This window comes from Physcomitrium patens, chromosome 16 (assembly GCF_059467195.1).
Source record: "Physcomitrium patens ecotype Gransden chromosome 16, ASM5946719v1, whole genome shotgun sequence".
Taxonomy (NCBI): domain Eukaryota; kingdom Viridiplantae; phylum Streptophyta; class Bryopsida; order Funariales; family Funariaceae; genus Physcomitrium; species Physcomitrium patens.
In genome coordinates, this window is record NC_143425.1 from 10,669,945 (window position 1) to 10,685,995 (window position 16,051).

The following is a 16,051-nucleotide window of genomic DNA, read 5'->3' on the forward strand; positions in this document are numbered from 1 at the left end:
ACTCGCTTCGTTGAATGCTTGAAAGCAATCAAACAACACAGCGACCAGCAGACCACAGCACACCATATCCAGCGTAAAGTTGCGTTTGTAACCCAACTCATTCCGATTTTCGAAGCAAAACTAGCACTCTAAACCGATTGGAACGATCAACATGCCAGAGACAGCCTAAATACAGCACAGATCGAGCTCCAAAACCACCGACAGAAATACCTCGAAGCCAAACATGATAGACACCTTTCAGAATGGACCAGGATCGGAGATCGCTGTAATCGCAAATTCTTTGAGTACCATACCGGTTTCAAAAAACCAACAACCATAAGGGAACTACTGGACGAAGGCTGAGTGTTAACTGAGCACGGGGAAATGCAAGGCCATGTAGACTCGTACTACAAAAAGCTCTACACCCGTGACAACACAGTAGAGTCAAACCATTAAGCCAGAGGGGACTGTTTTAGAAGTGTCCCATGCTGTGTAACTAGGGAACAAGGCATCCAGCTCACCAAAACCCCATCACGACAAGAGAAGCAGTCAAAGGTCTGCCTATCGGCAAATCACCCGGTCTCGATGGTATCTCCATCGAGTTCTTTCAAACTTTCTTGGATGACATAATCGGCGACCTCTTAGGCCTGATCACCGAAATCTTTACTACCAAAGCCCTGTATCGATCACTCAATACAAGCACGATCTGTCTAATTCCAAAGGGAGGGGAACTCGTATATCTCACCAACTTCAAGCCGATTTCCATACTAAGCTCAGTCTACAAGATAATCGCCAAAATCCTTGCAAATCGTATGATACCATTCCTCCCCATCTGGATAAAGAAGTTCTCAAACAGCTTTTGTGCTAGGAAGATGCATCTTTGACAACACCTTTATGGTACGATCAGCAATGGCCTGGGCAATAGAGAGTAACTAATCCTTGATCCTTCTTCTATTGGACTTCGAAAAGGCATATGATAGAATTAGTTGGAAGTTCCTAGAAGAAACAATGCTACATATGGGCTTTCCACAAGACTGGGTGGACCTTGTGATGGGACTAAATAAGGAAGCATCCGCACAAGTGATAATGGTACTCCAGATGAACAATTTTCACTCCAACGATCCGTAAGGCAAAGGTGCCCCTTAGCACCCTACCTCTATCTACTCGCAGGAGACGTCCTCAGACATATGCTTGCAGACCCAAATAGAGCATTAGACGGCTTCACTCTCCCCGACGGCAGATCCACCACTAATCAAATGTACGCTGATGATTCAGCTCTCTATCTACAAGAAAACGAAACTAATCTGGATAGGGCCATGGAGATACTCACCATTTAATGTGAAGGAAGTGGAGAAAAGATAAACTGGCAGAAATCGATCGGAATATGGGCTTCCCAACACCCTTGCACTTGGAACTGGACAAACGATCCAAGAATGAAATGGCTCCTCTCTGGAAGTACAACGTGTTACTTAGGCTTTCCTATTGGATTTATGGCGCCTTCGGACACATCCAATAAGATTTTCCAAAGCCTCACGTCTAGCCTCAACACCTAGGGATCAAAAAATCTTTCTTTATTTGGTAGAATAATGACAACAAACCAAACCATCTTAGCAATAATTTGGTATCTCAGCTCCTGTTCGGCCACTTCAAACATAACATTCAAAACTGTCAGGGAACTAATCCGAAACTGTATATGGGAGGCAAAAATCGGCTCAACCACCAGAGCCAAAATTAGCTAGGAAGGCCTAATCCAGACAACTGATTCAGGAGGTGCCAAAGTGCTCGACCCGAAACTGCATATACATGCATTAATGACCAAACTAGTTATAAGATGCTTGCAACCAGGATATGAACCCTGGAAGATTTTTGCATGTCACTACCTCAATCGTAACAAACCGACGGGCGTAGGGAGATGGCCTAGAAACCTGCTCTTGATAATGGCAAGCAGAACACACCCCTCCCCCTCGCGGCTCGTCTCCCCTATGGCAAGCAACTTTCTAGGCCTGGAATTCAATTAAATCGGGACTACAGCAAGCCCCTCCCTCTCACCCTACAGAAATCCTTCGTCAACCTCTGTTCGGAAATTACCTTATCACACAACCCACTGGAGACCCTTTCGGACTAGATCCAAACTCAACATTTTCAACTTGGGCAAAAAGAGGAGTATTCAAGATCAAAGATGTTGTACACCAACCTTCAAGAACATGGCACTCCGAAAACTTTATAAAGAGGGCCATAGGTTCACATACTACACCATACCACGTCCGTATCATCCTGTCAACGGGAAAGAAAAACGTAGTATCAGACTATAACCCCAAGGAATATCCATTGGAGTACGTGGCCAAAGCTTGTGTCTGGCTTTTTGGTACAGTTCCAATAAGCCATTTAGACTGGGACCCTAAGGAATGGGATTGGAAAAAAGTCGGTCCCCTAAAAGCTTGTAACTTCTATGAGTACACGACAAAGATGGGGATACCACATAGGTTACCATCAAATGAAAGGTTTCCAGGACCTCACCCAGCAAGGATACTCATATCAGCGAAGGAAACAAGCCATCCAAAGAATCTGGCACTCTTGGTTCCCTAGCAAGATTGTAGCCATGCAATAGCTCCATCTTGCAAGGGGCTACCGATTGGCGAATGGCGCTCCAAAGCATCATGGGTAGGTACCTGCAGTCTGTGCCACGACGACGCCATAGAAACATGTGAGCACGCCCTCTATGGCTGCCCGCGAGTAGCACCAATATGGTCCCAATTCACAGCCCTACGATCTCATTATGGCCTCCAACCGCCTTATACTAACTGGCAAGAAATCCGATTCGGCTTACTACTTCCACCAGGGCGCAATACCATTTCTGAAACAACATCCTAGGACTCTAGTACCAGAATCCCGATCAACTGAAACACACCATGGGACCTTCTTCGAGCAATCCTGAAATGGAACAATCTAGGTTCAGAAATGCGACGAAGAAATCTCGTGACAGACATTCTCCCTGGGTAAGGTCATCTTCTACGCATAAAAAACAGTAATTCAAATAGGAGCCAAAGTATAGAGAAGCATCTCACGGTATAGCCGATCCCTTGAAAAGATAAACGAGCTAATCGTACTCTTCAACAAAGTCTGGAAAAGTCATGGGGTATTCGCAACACCGGGTCGTCCACCCAAATGGAATTGGCTACCGCCCGCAACCTTTTTGCCGCAGACACTGGCGGTGGACATTACCCCACCAAACCTGGACATCCCACACAAATTGGCATCGCCATCAGACGCCACGGACACGAACTCGGGGAGCAGTGACCTTTCATTAGCCATTGAGGCTCTCTTTGAAGAGGTCGAACACAAATTACGTAACCCTGCAGTGGTCACTCCATCTTCCGACAATGACCAATCACCCCCGAACGATACAACATAGGAAGATGACACATTAGCAATCAACATCGCATCAAACCGCTTAACAGACTTGGATCGAGAGGTGGAAGTAATCCTGGAAGAAGTCGAAAGAGAAAGACATCTTCAACCACCGGACTCACCCCGCACACTCCGACGCCAGCAACACATGAATGAAATGAGGCAACGCTACTTCGATGCGGTTCCTTACGGCCCCGAAGACTTGCACTGAATTGTCGAATCGGCTAGAAATAATCCCTCATTCAACGGAAGCATTACAACGCTTGAAGTTTTTGCAGCAACAGGACAACACCTCCAAGGCAACAACTTCCACACTTGGATGGCCAGCAGGAGACAGTACTTCGACCTCGCCCCGCCTCACCCCCACTAACAAAGGAAGATGCACTACTCCGATTAAGAGGATGTACCATAGGAAAGCCAGGTACACGACTATTCACTACACGACTTATCACTACATAGCAATACTTCCAGAAAACTAGAGTTCATAAAATTATATACATGCATCATTAGAATCACTTTCAGGCAGGTCCGAAGGACCTGGCCTTACCTACGGCCACTGGCCCATGGACACGTGCAGATGCACTCATTGTACCGCACTCCGACGTTTGTTTGACCCCGTAGGCAACTTCAAGATCAGGATACTTCAGCTCTCACCTGTGCCACCTGGGTCCGAATCCCGGCAGCGGAAGTTCCTGAGGGGCAAATTGGGTTACACACTCTTTTCTATTCTCTTTTATTCTTTGTCCTCTCTGCCAGGTCTGCCCTTCTCGTCGTTGCAGCCTTGTTACATCTGTGGAAGTAGCTCGTTCATTGGGTTCTGTGTCAACACAATCAATTGGGCATGTATGCTCAATTGACGGTACTGTGATCAACGCATAGTCAAACTGGTGCGGCAAAAGAAGGTTGCCACATGCAGTTCACCATGGTCGTGTAATCGGAGTCGAGTTTGTTTGTCCTGTTTGCAGTGAAACCCCATGGCCTCTCCCTACCGTCCATAACTGCTCCGATATTATACCAAACAAGACCTCCGGACTCAGTATTGTAGAAAAAGATGAACCCATTATCAGCCCGACACTTCCATCTGATCTGGCAGGGTCGAGGCTTTCTAACGACAACGTCGAAAAACTTGCGGTGGACATTACACGGCATCTGTGCGACTTCTTCAAAGTTGCTGTATGGGCACTCTCTTTCGCATGCTCCGACGACCTCGAAGATATGGAGGCTGAAGGGTTTCTCCGAAAACGTGGACACTACATACAAGCAATCGTCTGCTTGTACTAATCTCGGTGCCTCATAGTTAGAAAGCCAGTGCAGTACATATTTCCAGCTTTGGGTGTTGAAATCGAAGCCTGTGATTCGCGGTCTCCAGTAGCCTGCCCATCTGTTCTCTGCGGCGAGCCACATTTCGTTCTGAAGGACGGCGCATGAGACGGCTCCAGGGAATGCTGAACTGATTGGTCGCAGGTCATTTGGAAGCGACCTCCATCCTACCCATGCTTGTGCCTTGGAAGTGAAGACTGTGACGACCATTGCATTGGCTTCCTCATCCCAACCGGCGAGATACAGTGCGTAGTTGCTTGCGCGTGTGCGTATCTTCAAGTGTGCAACGGCAAATCTGAGCGCACTTGGCATGGGAGGTAGTACACGCGTTTTCCTTGTCAGAGAATTACAAATGACGATAACTGGTTGTGGCTGAATGCTCTTCCTAGCGGAAAGTATTTCTTGTGCTTGTGTAGTCTTCTCCCTCCACCGATACTGATATTGACTGCTGGTGACACACATCAATCCTCCCGATCCAGCAAGCACATGTTTTACATCGTGGGGAAGGAAATCGAGCCCCGGCATTGGCTTCCAGCTTTGGCTCTTCACACCAAATGCCGACATGCGGCCACTTTCAGACGTGGCGAAGATCGGAAATAAGCACTCTACGGATCGATGTTCCTGCAGGAGTTGGGGAGGTGAATCCATCACTTGGTTTTTTATGAACCTCCTACAGTGCTGTACCACTTCAATGAGCTTCATAATTGGAAGTTTGGAGATTATTAGGGCTACGAGAAGAGAAGGAAGCTCTTGCCATATATGCGGGTCTAGTGGTTTAAGATAGTAGGAGTCCATTATGCGTGCACATTGCTGACCTTCCTTCTTGCACCAACTCATAGCGGACTGCAGGCGTCCTCTATTTTGTGCCCTTCACCGTTATCAGTGTTTGTGGGGTACTTTAGATTGACGTAGTTTGCCAGAACCGGAAAAATCCTTGGACTGGGTGAGGTTTGAGGATCTACTTTGAGGATTCTGAGTTCAAATATCGTGTGTTACTTGAGTACAGATTTTAGAGACTTGCTCAATTGGTGACATTCTGACGTTTAAACCAGATTTATCTACTTGCAACAACCTATTTTCTGCAATTCAGGGCAATTGAAACCCTTTTGCTGAAGGAAGTACTCTTAGTCGCAGCAGAGGTTAACTCTCTCTTGGACGAGGAAAAAGGATATTGGAACCTTGAACCGCATCTTTGCCGCGTCTGGAAACTTGGGAAAATTATGATTGAAGTGCAATAGTACGTTTGCGTACTCCATTCAGAGATGACTTTATTGTCCTCTTTCCTTCATTTTTGACCGATTCCGCTTACATTAGAGCTCCACCCTTTACATGTCATCTGGCCGCTCTGCAGACGCAAAGGCTAATCGTTTGGTACGAATGCACCCACTGTTACACTTGGAGGAGAGATATATGTAGATAACAGATATGATTCAACATTTGATAACTTTTTAGGGGAGTCCGTTCATATCATGTTTTCCTAGTGAATGCAGGGGCTTCATCACAAAGGCAAAATCTCTTCACTACTTGCAAAGAACCTTTCAAATGTAAAATTCAGTTGATTACTTAACTTATGGATATGCAAGCCAGACGATTCATTCTTTTTCCATCTGTTGCTTTCGGGGACTTGTTTTATAACCTGGGTACATGAAGTCACCAGGTCACTTGGACTCGGGACAGAAGGTCGACGGATGCGGAGGGGTTCAAAGGTCAAATGACTCAACGGAAAGGATTTCACAAGTATCAAAGCCCTGGTGTAATTGATCGTGCATCTATCATGGTACACCAAAGGGTGAAAATGCACAGCTCAACTGCCCCCACACATCCCAGATGACAGAACTCACATAATCCTTGTGCGGAGGGGTCTGGATGTGTCTACATGTCAAGTGTTTTACAATGCCTTTCTTTATTTTTCATGCAGGTTTCCTTGCCAATACCGGAACAACCAAAGGCCAGACCTTAAAGCAAGTTAATAGCTTTGGCATACAGTCTGCTTCAATCTTTGACACAACAAGTGCGTAACCAGTGCCGACATCAGTGCTCTGAATCGTTGAAGCAGAAGCCTAGCAGCGCCTTTTGAAGTCTCCTGAAGGTTGAACAAGTGGCTTTGTTCAGTATAGCAGAACAAATCCATTGACGACACTTTGGGAATTTCTACATACCTGATCATGTTCTGGGGCGACGCTTAGAATTTTCAGAAGATGTGTGCTATTGGGGTATGGGTGTATGTATTGTGGCAATCAGCTGGGCTCACCAATTAAGTAGTAGGGTTATTGAAGAGTTTACAGTTCCGTGCAAATGAGACGGTAGCTGGGTGAGTGATCTCGACAGGGACGACATTACAGGGTTTCGATTTTGCCAATGTCCTGCTGCTGGTCCAAGGCAGCAGTGGACGTAGTGGGTCATGAATTTAACACCGAGCCGGAGACTATCTTCCTCAGGCCAGGTCGATCATTAGGTCCCTCACCGCAGCCACTTGGCAATGAAAGTGCGAAACGGAGTATTTGCACCAAATATGTGAATGCTATCGCTCAAGTTGATTTCCCTGACAAACTAAGTTCACAAAATGTGCAGAAGCGATACCAAACTAAGAGTCCAGTTGGCACGATTTCTGACCTTTTGCAACCTCATAATCCATTGGGCACCGCGAACTGTATTAACTTAATCACAGTCGATGCACCAGGTGATTTATCCCATGAGCTTAATGAACATCTCCCTGATTATGGAACAGAATTTCATAAATCAGAAGCAAGTGCTCTCCATGCGACGCCAAAAGATGGTGCTGATAGTATCCTGAGGGATGTCACCCTTGCCTCCGACATCGTTGGCAAGTCCTACTTTCCAGTGATAACGGACTTGAAGAGCGGGGAACTCTTTGCATTCAACGGTAACCAACTGAGCTTCCAAGTCCAGGGGGATTCAGAATGGCTTGCTATGCCAGGGATAGATTTTCTCCCGAAAGACGTGGTGGACATCATAGCGGGAGACGGAGGTCTTCTGTGTGTCAACGGCGGGATTCAGCCTCGGAAAAGGAACATCCATACACCGCCGATTCCACATGCTGACGATTACAATCATAGTTTGTACCCACAACAATCTATCCTTGTTGTGTGCAATCCGCTTACTAAAGAGATAAAGTTCTTGCCTCGTCACACGAACAAGAAATTGGAGGATAAAATCGCGTGCTTAGAAATCCTACGTAGCAACCCCAGCAGCGGCGACAACAAATCTACGGCCAGGTTGAGGTACAGGGTGCACGTTGTGGGCAGTCATCATGAGCGATCGAGTTTGAGTGGCCCAGCAAGTGATGAACTCATTTTCATGACATACGATTCGCGCTCCGATACATGGATCTCTGGGATGGCTGTTGGGAGAACAAGGATACAAAGCTTGTCGAAGACAGGGATAGCGAGGAGGGAAGATGGTTTCTACCTTGGTGGTCAAGAAGAGGTTGAAGAAGTGACGACTTCGACTAGGAAAGGATCTGAGCGGAAAGGAACCGAGCGAATGAGCAGAAGGCAACACTCAGTTGCAGCAATGCCTCGAGGCCGCCGTATCTGGATCAACAAAATATTTTACGTCCAAGCGTCAACCCTCAAATGGCACTCCGTCGATTTTGAAATTCTGGGTGAAGACGGAATGCCTCATCCTGAGCCTCTGCAAGCTCCGCGCGTTGTGCAGTGTCGAGCTGGAGGTCCAGTGTAAGGCTCTGCCCCTTCACACTTTCATACTCAATCAACAGCATCGACCACATGTTGAGCCGTAAAACTCATTTGTAATAACACGGTGACCAGCCACAACCGACAAAGTTTGTTTATATCTGTCGCACCAAGAACCACGACCGAAACGAAACGAAACTCAGACAGTGAGACTACTTGCTGCACAGTGAACATGTGTATCGTTCTTCCTGACTCTGCGTGGCTCGTTCAACACTGAGACGAATTGGATCTCCGGCGGCTTTTCCTACTGATGCAGATACGCAGTGACGAGAGCACTAGAGGCAGCAAAAACGATCGAAATTTACGAGGTGGAGATCGTCAACGGATTCCCGACCGGTGTGTTCAATCCAGTGACCAAAATGCCGGATGACATCTTCATGAACCTGTTCGAGAGCGAGACGTCGATGAGAGAGTATGACTGTGCAGGTGACCACGACTACATTTGCTTTCTGGTGGGTCCTCCGAATCAGTCAACAATAGGAGTTTGTGATTTGGGAGCGCAGAGGTGGTTTATGTCCATCTTTCCTTCTGATCCCACCGGCACTGGACATTATGCGTTGAGCAAAAGCCACTGGAGTCCGAACCCGAAGGCTCAGCCGTGAAGGCAAGGCAGCTTCACATCGTCTTCCAGAGATGAATCCTAATTATCTCAGCTCTAAAGAGAATGTTGCTTCACATTGTCTTTCATAGATAAACGCTGATAACTCAAGTGTGAAGCCTAAAGTTTCATGAAATATTTTATACAAAAATCTCTATTCTGCTTTCTTTGATGTTTGATAAGTTGGAGTCTTCAATCAAAGGAATTGTATTACGCAGTTCCAACCGATTGTTAATTCTTATGGTTTCTGCAAGAATTCAGTGTTCAAAATTCAACTTTCCTGCAAGAAGTTAAGAAAAGTTTTTTTCCCCTTCCATCTTTCTCTTAGTATTTTATTGGTTTTATCAAGATAATTGTATGATAAGGATACCATGGGTACAAAACGGCACATAGGTGTACCCACAAGGTGTAAAATTTCAGTGCTGTGAGCTGTAATGGCACAATCAACAAACAAAAAATAGTATGTGAATGATGACAAAACAATGAGAAATTGTCACGTGACACAATTGTATAAATAAAAAGATCAAAAATGAGTACATAAACAATTGATGGCAAAAAAAATCTAGAGTTGATTTTATTATCTTCAACTAGAATGTATCATATCATCATCATTGTGCTTTTCAATTCATAGGCAAATTAACTCTCCGCTAACCTGAAGCGGCAACGATGGAGGCGGCCCACAGCGCCGGTCTTACGAGGGAGCAAAGCAGCAACGACTCTGAAAGAGCGTTAATACATGGAAACCAAACCAACAATCTGCTAGAAGAAACATCGATTGACATCAGAGAGATCACCATGAATCCTCCTCTTCCCCGTCCTCCGAAGGAAAAACAAAAATTTTAAAAGGAAAGAAAAAGAAGAAGAAGAAGAAGAAGGACGACAAGGCTTGCAATTACTAGTATACAAGAGAGACGAAGCACCAGGGTCGAATACTGATTTTACAACGGATCGTGGCGCTAAGCATCGTCGATATCTCCGACTCTTTCCTACTCTAATGATCCTAGACCAGACGCCGAAAAAAAAACTGAATCAGTTGTCCCAGCCATCTTTCCGGCTGAGGAACCCCCACTTCCTCACGGGGACCCCACCGAAGATCCGAGTGAACTCCTTCAAGCACTTGGTGCGCTTGTCGTAATGCCCTTGGGTGTCGCGGCTAATCGCCGCCGACGACAGCTTCGACGTATCGATTGCCCAAGCGGGGTGCACGTACTCCACAGCGCGACCCGCGGTCTGGTTTGCTAGAATGAAGTTCATGAGGATGTCCTCGCAGTTGAAGAGGTCGTCCACGACGGCGCGCGCCTGTTCTACCTCAGGGCTCCAGTAGCTTTGGAAAGCCACCTCGCTGTCCATGAACGCGGCCCCAGTGAGAATCATGTTGTACCCCTTTTTCGACCTCGCGTAGCGCTCGTTGCGGTACGTTAGCGGAGTGCCGTCCACCAGCCGCGGGTAGTAACCCACCATTCGGTCCGGGTGCTCGCGCCAGGCTTTGAATCCCCTCTCGACGTCGTCGCAGGTGATCATGATGTCGTCGTCGAGCTCGAAGACGGCCTTCGTTTTGATGAGCTCATCAGGCTTAAAACGGTTATTGAGCGAGTTTTGGGGCTCGACGCGGATCCGGACCGGGACAGCGGAGTCGAAGTCCTCGAGGTCTGGTGGAGTGCCCTTGTTCCAGACGACTACGATCTCCCGGACTGACGCGCAGCGGGAGTAATGTTTCACGTACATCTGGAGGTTCCAGAGTCGCGCTTCGTATGTCATGGCGATCATGGTGAACTGGGAGTATTGGTTGTCGACAGGGTAGGGCTCCTCGGCACCATTGCCGCCAAAGAAGCAGTTCACGACCGTGCAGGTCGCGAGCACGGTGACAGCGAGGCTGGCGAGGAGGAACAAGCACCACAAGCAGGACCGCCAGCGGATCCGCTTGAGGGAGGAGCCCGATCGACTCAAACGGCTGGCTGCTCTGAAAAAGCGTGTGGGAAATTGAGGACGGATCACCCAAGGTAGCACCGGCTCGGCTTTCTTTCCTGGAATCATGAGCAAGAGGGGGATTACCCAGCTCACGTATCCGAAGAGGATCCCCACCGTGACATTGAGCGACAGGAGAAGCAGAAGAGCGCCTGCACCAAGGATGTACCTCGAAGCCACGCCTCCTGCAGGACTTCGGTCTCCGTCTATGACAGCCATCCATTCACCCGAGGAGAGCTGATGGAGATCCATGTGGTGGGTCCGATGGCCATTCCAGGCATTCTGACCCTTCTTCGATGAATCGTCCAGGTTGAATGGCACTTCTACCTCGTGATACTTCTCCTTCGTCAACGTCACAACCTGAAAGACACGCAAGCGGCGTCCGTAGGTCTCACCGCAGTCCTGTCCGATGCGATAAAGCTCGCCGTCGTGCAGAAAAGGCGTCCCTCCACCACGAGCCCCAATGCTGGAGTCGCCGTTCAAAATAGGATTCTGAGGGTGCTCCACCCAGGGACCCAAAGGGGAGGGAGCAAACCATATCTCAAGCTGTCCATTCTTTCGATTCCCAAAGTGATGGAAGTTAGAGGCAAAGAGCCAGTACTCACCCTCGTGCTTGACCATTGACGCACCCACCAAGGGCTTGCTGATCAGGGTTTTGTGAAACACCCATCGCAAGGGGAACTCTACAGCTCGGTAGAGACGCAAGTCTCCGTTTTGGCTACCCTCAGGCATCATGTAAATCTGCAACAGAAATAAAATAAAATAAAATAAGGTATTAAGTAAGGTGCTAGCAATCCTAAGAGTGACAAACAACACAAGGAACAGTCCAAATCATTTGATGCGAGGTGTTGGATGTGGGTGATTGATTAGTTACCTCGTCACCATATTCGAAGACGTATGGATAGGAAACATGCCAGTCCTCGCCAAGAGCAATACCCAAATACGTCCACGTAACACCCTGATCTGTGCTTTCTGCCACACCAATATCTCCCTGCATCGTAATACTATTCTTTGTTTCAAAGAACATGTACATCTTCGCTCCCTGTATTCAGAAAATAGGTGACCATCAGAAAATGTAAAATTTTCGGATGAATCGGTGTGCTTTTGTGGGAATCATACCGACATTGTCAAAGTGCCTCAAAGAATCAGCCACTACTCTTTGTCTGAGTAGCCAACAGGGGAATGTTTGGTCGTAGCGCTCTTACATGGGCGAACAGGAAGGGATACGCCACAAAATTGCTCGGATGGCTCATGTCCGTAACGGAAGCGCATGTGAAGACTGGGTTAGCCACGGGCCAGGCTGCAGTTTGATTATTCCGTATGTTTGCCTGCACATCAAATCAGCACGTCAACACAAATCTATTTCCACGCCTGAGAGTGCCAGAACAAAACATCTAATTCCCTGACCCTCAATAGTTCATATTGAGGGGTCCACATCACGACTAATCTGATTGTTCTGACTCAGATTGAGTTTCACAAGAACTTGAGTTAAATATATTTTTTGCGGCTAAGCCTTCGCTCACAGCTTTAAAAAAACTGATGGTATACCCCTCTCGTCTGAGTTCTAGTAGCACTTCTCTTAAAATATGATACGTCCATGTGGGTAACTATCTCCGGGATTTCAAATTATAAGATAAATAGAATAAAATAAAATAAAATAATCCAGCCGGAAAAACCAATGCTCCAAGTAAACGCCCTACATATTGAACTAGCCGTGAATTTGGAGGACAGCCCTCCGTAATGAATCGACAATATCGAAACCAATGTCGTAAAACCCTAAAACCCAGTCTATTTGGTGGAAATACCAAAGATAGATAGATAGATACATAGAGATGATGGATCTGACCGATTCAATCGGCTGTAGGTTGAACGGAGAGTTGCCACGATACACTCCAATGCTCCATGATCCTTCATTATCCGGCTGGCATCCTGCAGCAGCGCCGATGTGCCGTTTGTATGGCGAGAACGCCAACCACGCGAAGAGACTCCCCACAAACACAAAAAAGAGTGTGGTCCAGAAGAAATACAAAAACGCCAAGGAAAGACCGCACCCTCGGTGTTGTAGCCTATCGTGGCACTTCGAGCACAAGCCATACGAAGACCATCTCCACCGACACTTACACTTGCTGCTCATATCACACCAGTCACCTCCCGCTGCCGCCCTTGGACTCAACGTGCTCTTCATCGTGGAAAACTTAATTGGCGTTCAACCAATAGTTGTTTCCACCCCCAGCTGGTCCCGTAACCACTTCGTTACGTCCCTGAGCACCTGTAAGCCCTCATTTTGATTGCATTCCGAACTACACTGCTTGACCTAAATTCCTGCTCACTAAAATCGATCCTTTCTCAAAGCACAGTCCCACAAGGCTCTTCAGATATCCCAGCAAAGCTACTGCCAACCCTAAATTTACGCCTAGCTTGTGCTCTAACTCAACTTTGCGCGAGCACCCGGATGGTTTCGGGATGTTGAAAAGGCCGTACCTATCACAGACGCTTTCGACGCTAGAGACGGAATTCCAATTGGAGTGCGCGATTCGTTGTCATATCGTGAAGCAGCTACTTCACGTCTGTCGGTTTATCCTGAAGTCCAAACCATGTGTATCATGAAAATTTCGGCATCAAAGTTCCCTCTGCAACGGAGGTATTTGGTTAAGGACGATATGCGGGCGACGCGAGGGTTCGTCTCGAGGATGAAGACATTCCCGATTGCAAAGTACAGGGGAGGAGCAAGAGCCTAAGCGTTGAAACCATGTGCCGAGTAAATAACTTGGAAAGCGGGAAGTTTCTCAGATACTAATGAATACACACGTCACCCATCGACACCCTAAACCAGAAACAGCAGTTTCTAAAACCAAAGACCCCGGAGATTTTCAGCACCTCATCCGAAGCATGAAGCTCGACCACTCCCCTCTGTCAAGATCGGCAACCAGGATCTAATCTTCCAACCAGAAGATTCCAACACCCAGCACTCGCAAGCTAGCACGCGCAATCTTCCTCCACCTACCTCGAGATCTGAAAACCACAAGAGCTCGGAAATCGAATACCCAATCCAGAGAAGCGTCCGCAGCTGCAACTGATGCAATGCTCTACACGACACGCCTGGACCAGAAAGCAAGAGATACGTAACGCAGTCGCAGCCTCCCGACCCACTATTGCCAAACTCTCGCCTCGGTTTCCGGCTCGGACTTTATTAAACCCAGCCCCCCGGCTTCCTTCCAACGCACCTGCTTCGCAAACCCGGTCCCGATTTCGGTCCGACGAAAGCTCCAGCATTCCAGACACACAACCCCCCAGAACCTGAACGACGACTCCAATTGAATCCCACAACACAGTATCGCGTCCCACCCACGTCGCAGAGGCCAATGCGACCACTTGCATGAGCGACAAAACGGAACGAACCCGCAATCCGATAATGAAGCTCCCTCTCTGCTGTCAGGAACTGCGAGACTCAAAGCGTTGAACGCCAGGGCAGCAGCCGCGACGAACTCCGGGAACCGACAGACGGACGGACTTACGGACGGACGGGAACATCCGACCACACACCGCTCAACCGACTCAAGTCGACACGTGCGAGCCTTGATCCAAAGAGCGAACACGAAACCGAGCAGCGAAAATCCCAATGAGATCCCAAGGGAAGCGGGACCGGGAGCATCGCACGCAGTCTGTAAGCCGGGCGAGTAACCAGAATCATGCAGCGTCGCGTCAACTCACGCTCCCTCCCTCAGGCGCGCGCAGTTGCCGTCCACTCCATGAGGCTGTGGGACCGCGAGTCGTATTCCTGGCACAGCTCTGATCTCCTCCCTCCCTGCTACCCCCTCCCCGCCGCTTTCGTTACCGCGTGCCATTGCTTCCGCGGATTCGACCTGGGGCAGGCGATTGGGTCGGGTCTGACTCGACGCGTTCACACAGTGTCTGGCTCGGGGCGGGGGGTCACAACTGGCGGTTTTGCCTCTTCCTTCGGAGTTGCATTCCCTTGCTCACTTCACTCTCAAAGTCCCTCCTCCTCATGTTGCTTGTATTCTAGTTTCTCTTCTTTAGCCACATTAGCTGCAGTCATGCTGTCAGGATATACCCGCCACGAATAATAAAATATTGTATTGTGTACTACAGTGTAACAACGCAGGCTCAAGAAACTCACTTCTGTCTGCCCATCTGTTGATTTTCTGCAATCTTTTTAAGATTTCAATATGCTGCTTTTCTGCAGGAAATTGCATGTGACTTTTTTGTAGAAGCTTGGGTTGCAAGTCTTGTTAGACAGCTGTTTCTAAATAACCTCTGCAGTGTGTCACTTATAAGTTATTGCAATAAGGTTCTAATTTTATTCGTAATGCAATTAGGAGCAAGGATAAGGTTCCGTTTTGTCTTGACTAAACAACCTCTATATTGTTAAAAGTGATAGAATAATTGGAAGAATTACATGTATGTATGTATGTATGTATGTATGTATGTACATATATGTGTGGATTATAAAATTTTCAAACAATTACTATGAGCATGCATGTTCTACATATTTGAGTTGGTATGCACTAAAAATAAAGAATAAAAAACTGCAAAAGTAAATAAATAATGCAATAAGGTCAATATTTTTAAAAAAATATCAAACGTGTTGGACATTTTATTTATCTTCTGTTGTAACATGTCGTCCAATTTAAACACACTGAATTGTCTAATTCGCCAAGATGTTTAATAGACTTCCAATGTATCATTCTGTGTCTTGTCATTGAAAAGAAAATACCAGCTTCTTTATAATTTGGAATTACTTTGGAAAATTTCCAACTCATTCATAGAAAAAATGATGTGATGAAAATAGCAACCAACTACATTTATGGCTTACATTACATGAAGTAATATTAAAACCACTCACTTTTCTTTTCTCTTTAACTTTCTTTAGATGACACTAGAAATTCAAGATGCCGATATTGAACCTACTTGGAATTTTTTTTGTGTTAGATTAAATTATCAATAATGCTGTCTTTTAGAGTTTGTTTCAGATATTTAAGAAGGCACATTTTAGAAAATGTCTGTTAATTCTGAAATAATTTTTGTTCTGAGTTGACATCAAACT

General features: G+C 46.9%; 3 protein-coding genes across 11 annotated transcripts; 1 reads left to right on the forward strand and 2 right to left on the reverse strand.

The window, feature by feature from the left end:
* Positions 1-523: 523 nt before the first annotated feature.
* Positions 524-5,544, reverse strand: LOC112293511 (uncharacterized). Of its 6 annotated transcripts, none has more exons than XM_090256961.1 (5): positions 3,510-5,544; positions 3,045-3,211; positions 2,497-2,655; positions 2,174-2,253; positions 524-1,393 (listed from the first exon to the last, which is right to left on the reverse strand). In XM_090256961.1, the coding sequence occupies exon 1, from the start codon at positions 5,542-5,544 to the stop codon at positions 4,267-4,269; it is 1,278 nt and encodes a 425-aa protein (XP_090113087.1). In that variant the 3' UTR covers positions 524-1,393; positions 2,174-2,253; positions 2,497-2,655; positions 3,045-3,211; positions 3,510-4,266. The 6 variants fall into 6 exon arrangements, with proteins under 6 accessions (XP_090113087.1, XP_090113086.1, XP_090113085.1 ...); XM_090256960.1 differs by having other exon boundaries at positions 524-1,428; XM_090256959.1 differs by having other exon boundaries at positions 524-1,528.
* A 547-nt stretch (positions 5,545-6,091) lies between these two features.
* On the forward strand, positions 6,092-9,189 carry LOC112293509 (uncharacterized). 3 transcript variants are annotated; one of them, XM_024543008.3, is made up of 3 exons: positions 6,092-6,484; positions 6,626-8,405; positions 8,680-9,189. In XM_024543008.3, exons 2-3 carry the CDS (start codon positions 7,066-7,068, stop codon positions 9,023-9,025), a joined length of 1,686 nt encoding a protein of 561 aa, XP_024398776.1. In that variant the 5' UTR covers positions 6,092-6,484; positions 6,626-7,065; the 3' UTR covers positions 9,026-9,189. The 3 variants fall into 3 exon arrangements, with proteins under 3 accessions (XP_024398776.1, XP_024398775.1, XP_090113083.1); XM_024543007.3 differs by having other exon boundaries at positions 6,092-8,405; XM_090256957.1 differs by having other exon boundaries at positions 6,092-8,405; positions 8,591-8,823.
* Positions 9,190-9,570: 381 nt separating this feature from the next.
* LOC112293508 (glucosamine inositolphosphorylceramide transferase 1) lies at positions 9,571-15,084 on the reverse strand. Of its 2 annotated transcripts, none has more exons than XM_024543005.3 (5): positions 13,864-15,084; positions 12,833-13,566; positions 12,192-12,314; positions 11,861-12,028; positions 9,571-11,727 (listed from the first exon to the last, which is right to left on the reverse strand). In XM_024543005.3, the coding sequence occupies exons 2-5, from the start codon at positions 13,169-13,171 to the stop codon at positions 10,051-10,053; spliced, it is 2,307 nt and encodes a 768-aa protein (XP_024398773.1). In that variant the 5' UTR covers positions 13,172-13,566; positions 13,864-15,084; the 3' UTR covers positions 9,571-10,050. The 2 variants fall into 2 exon arrangements, with proteins under 2 accessions (XP_024398773.1, XP_024398772.1); XM_024543004.3 differs by having other exon boundaries at positions 12,833-13,616.
* Positions 15,085-16,051: the final 967 nt, after the last annotated feature.

Coding starts and splice junctions, on each gene's coding strand:
- LOC112293511 (XM_090256961.1), bottom strand. CDS start 5,544: ATGAGTTGGTGCAAGAAGGAAGGTCAGCAATGTGCACGCATAATGGAC.
- LOC112293509 (XM_024543007.3), top strand. CDS start 7,066: ATGTCCTGCTGCTGGTCCAAGGCAGCAGTGGACGTAGTGGGTCATGAA. Junction 8,406..8,679: donor TGTCGAGCTGGAGGTCCAGT/GTAAGGCTCTGC, acceptor CTACTGATGCAG/ATACGCAGTGACGAGAGCAC.
- LOC112293508 (XM_024543005.3), bottom strand. CDS start 13,171: ATGAAGAGCACGTTGAGTCCAAGGGCGGCAGCGGGAGGTGACTGGTGT. Junction 12,315..12,832: donor ACCTACAGCCGATTGAATCG/GTCAGATCCATC, acceptor TTTGATGTGCAG/GCAAACATACGGAATAATCA. Junction 11,728..11,860: donor TCTTCGAATATGGTGACGAG/GTAACTAATCAA, acceptor TTTCTGTTGCAG/ATTTACATGATGCCTGAGGG.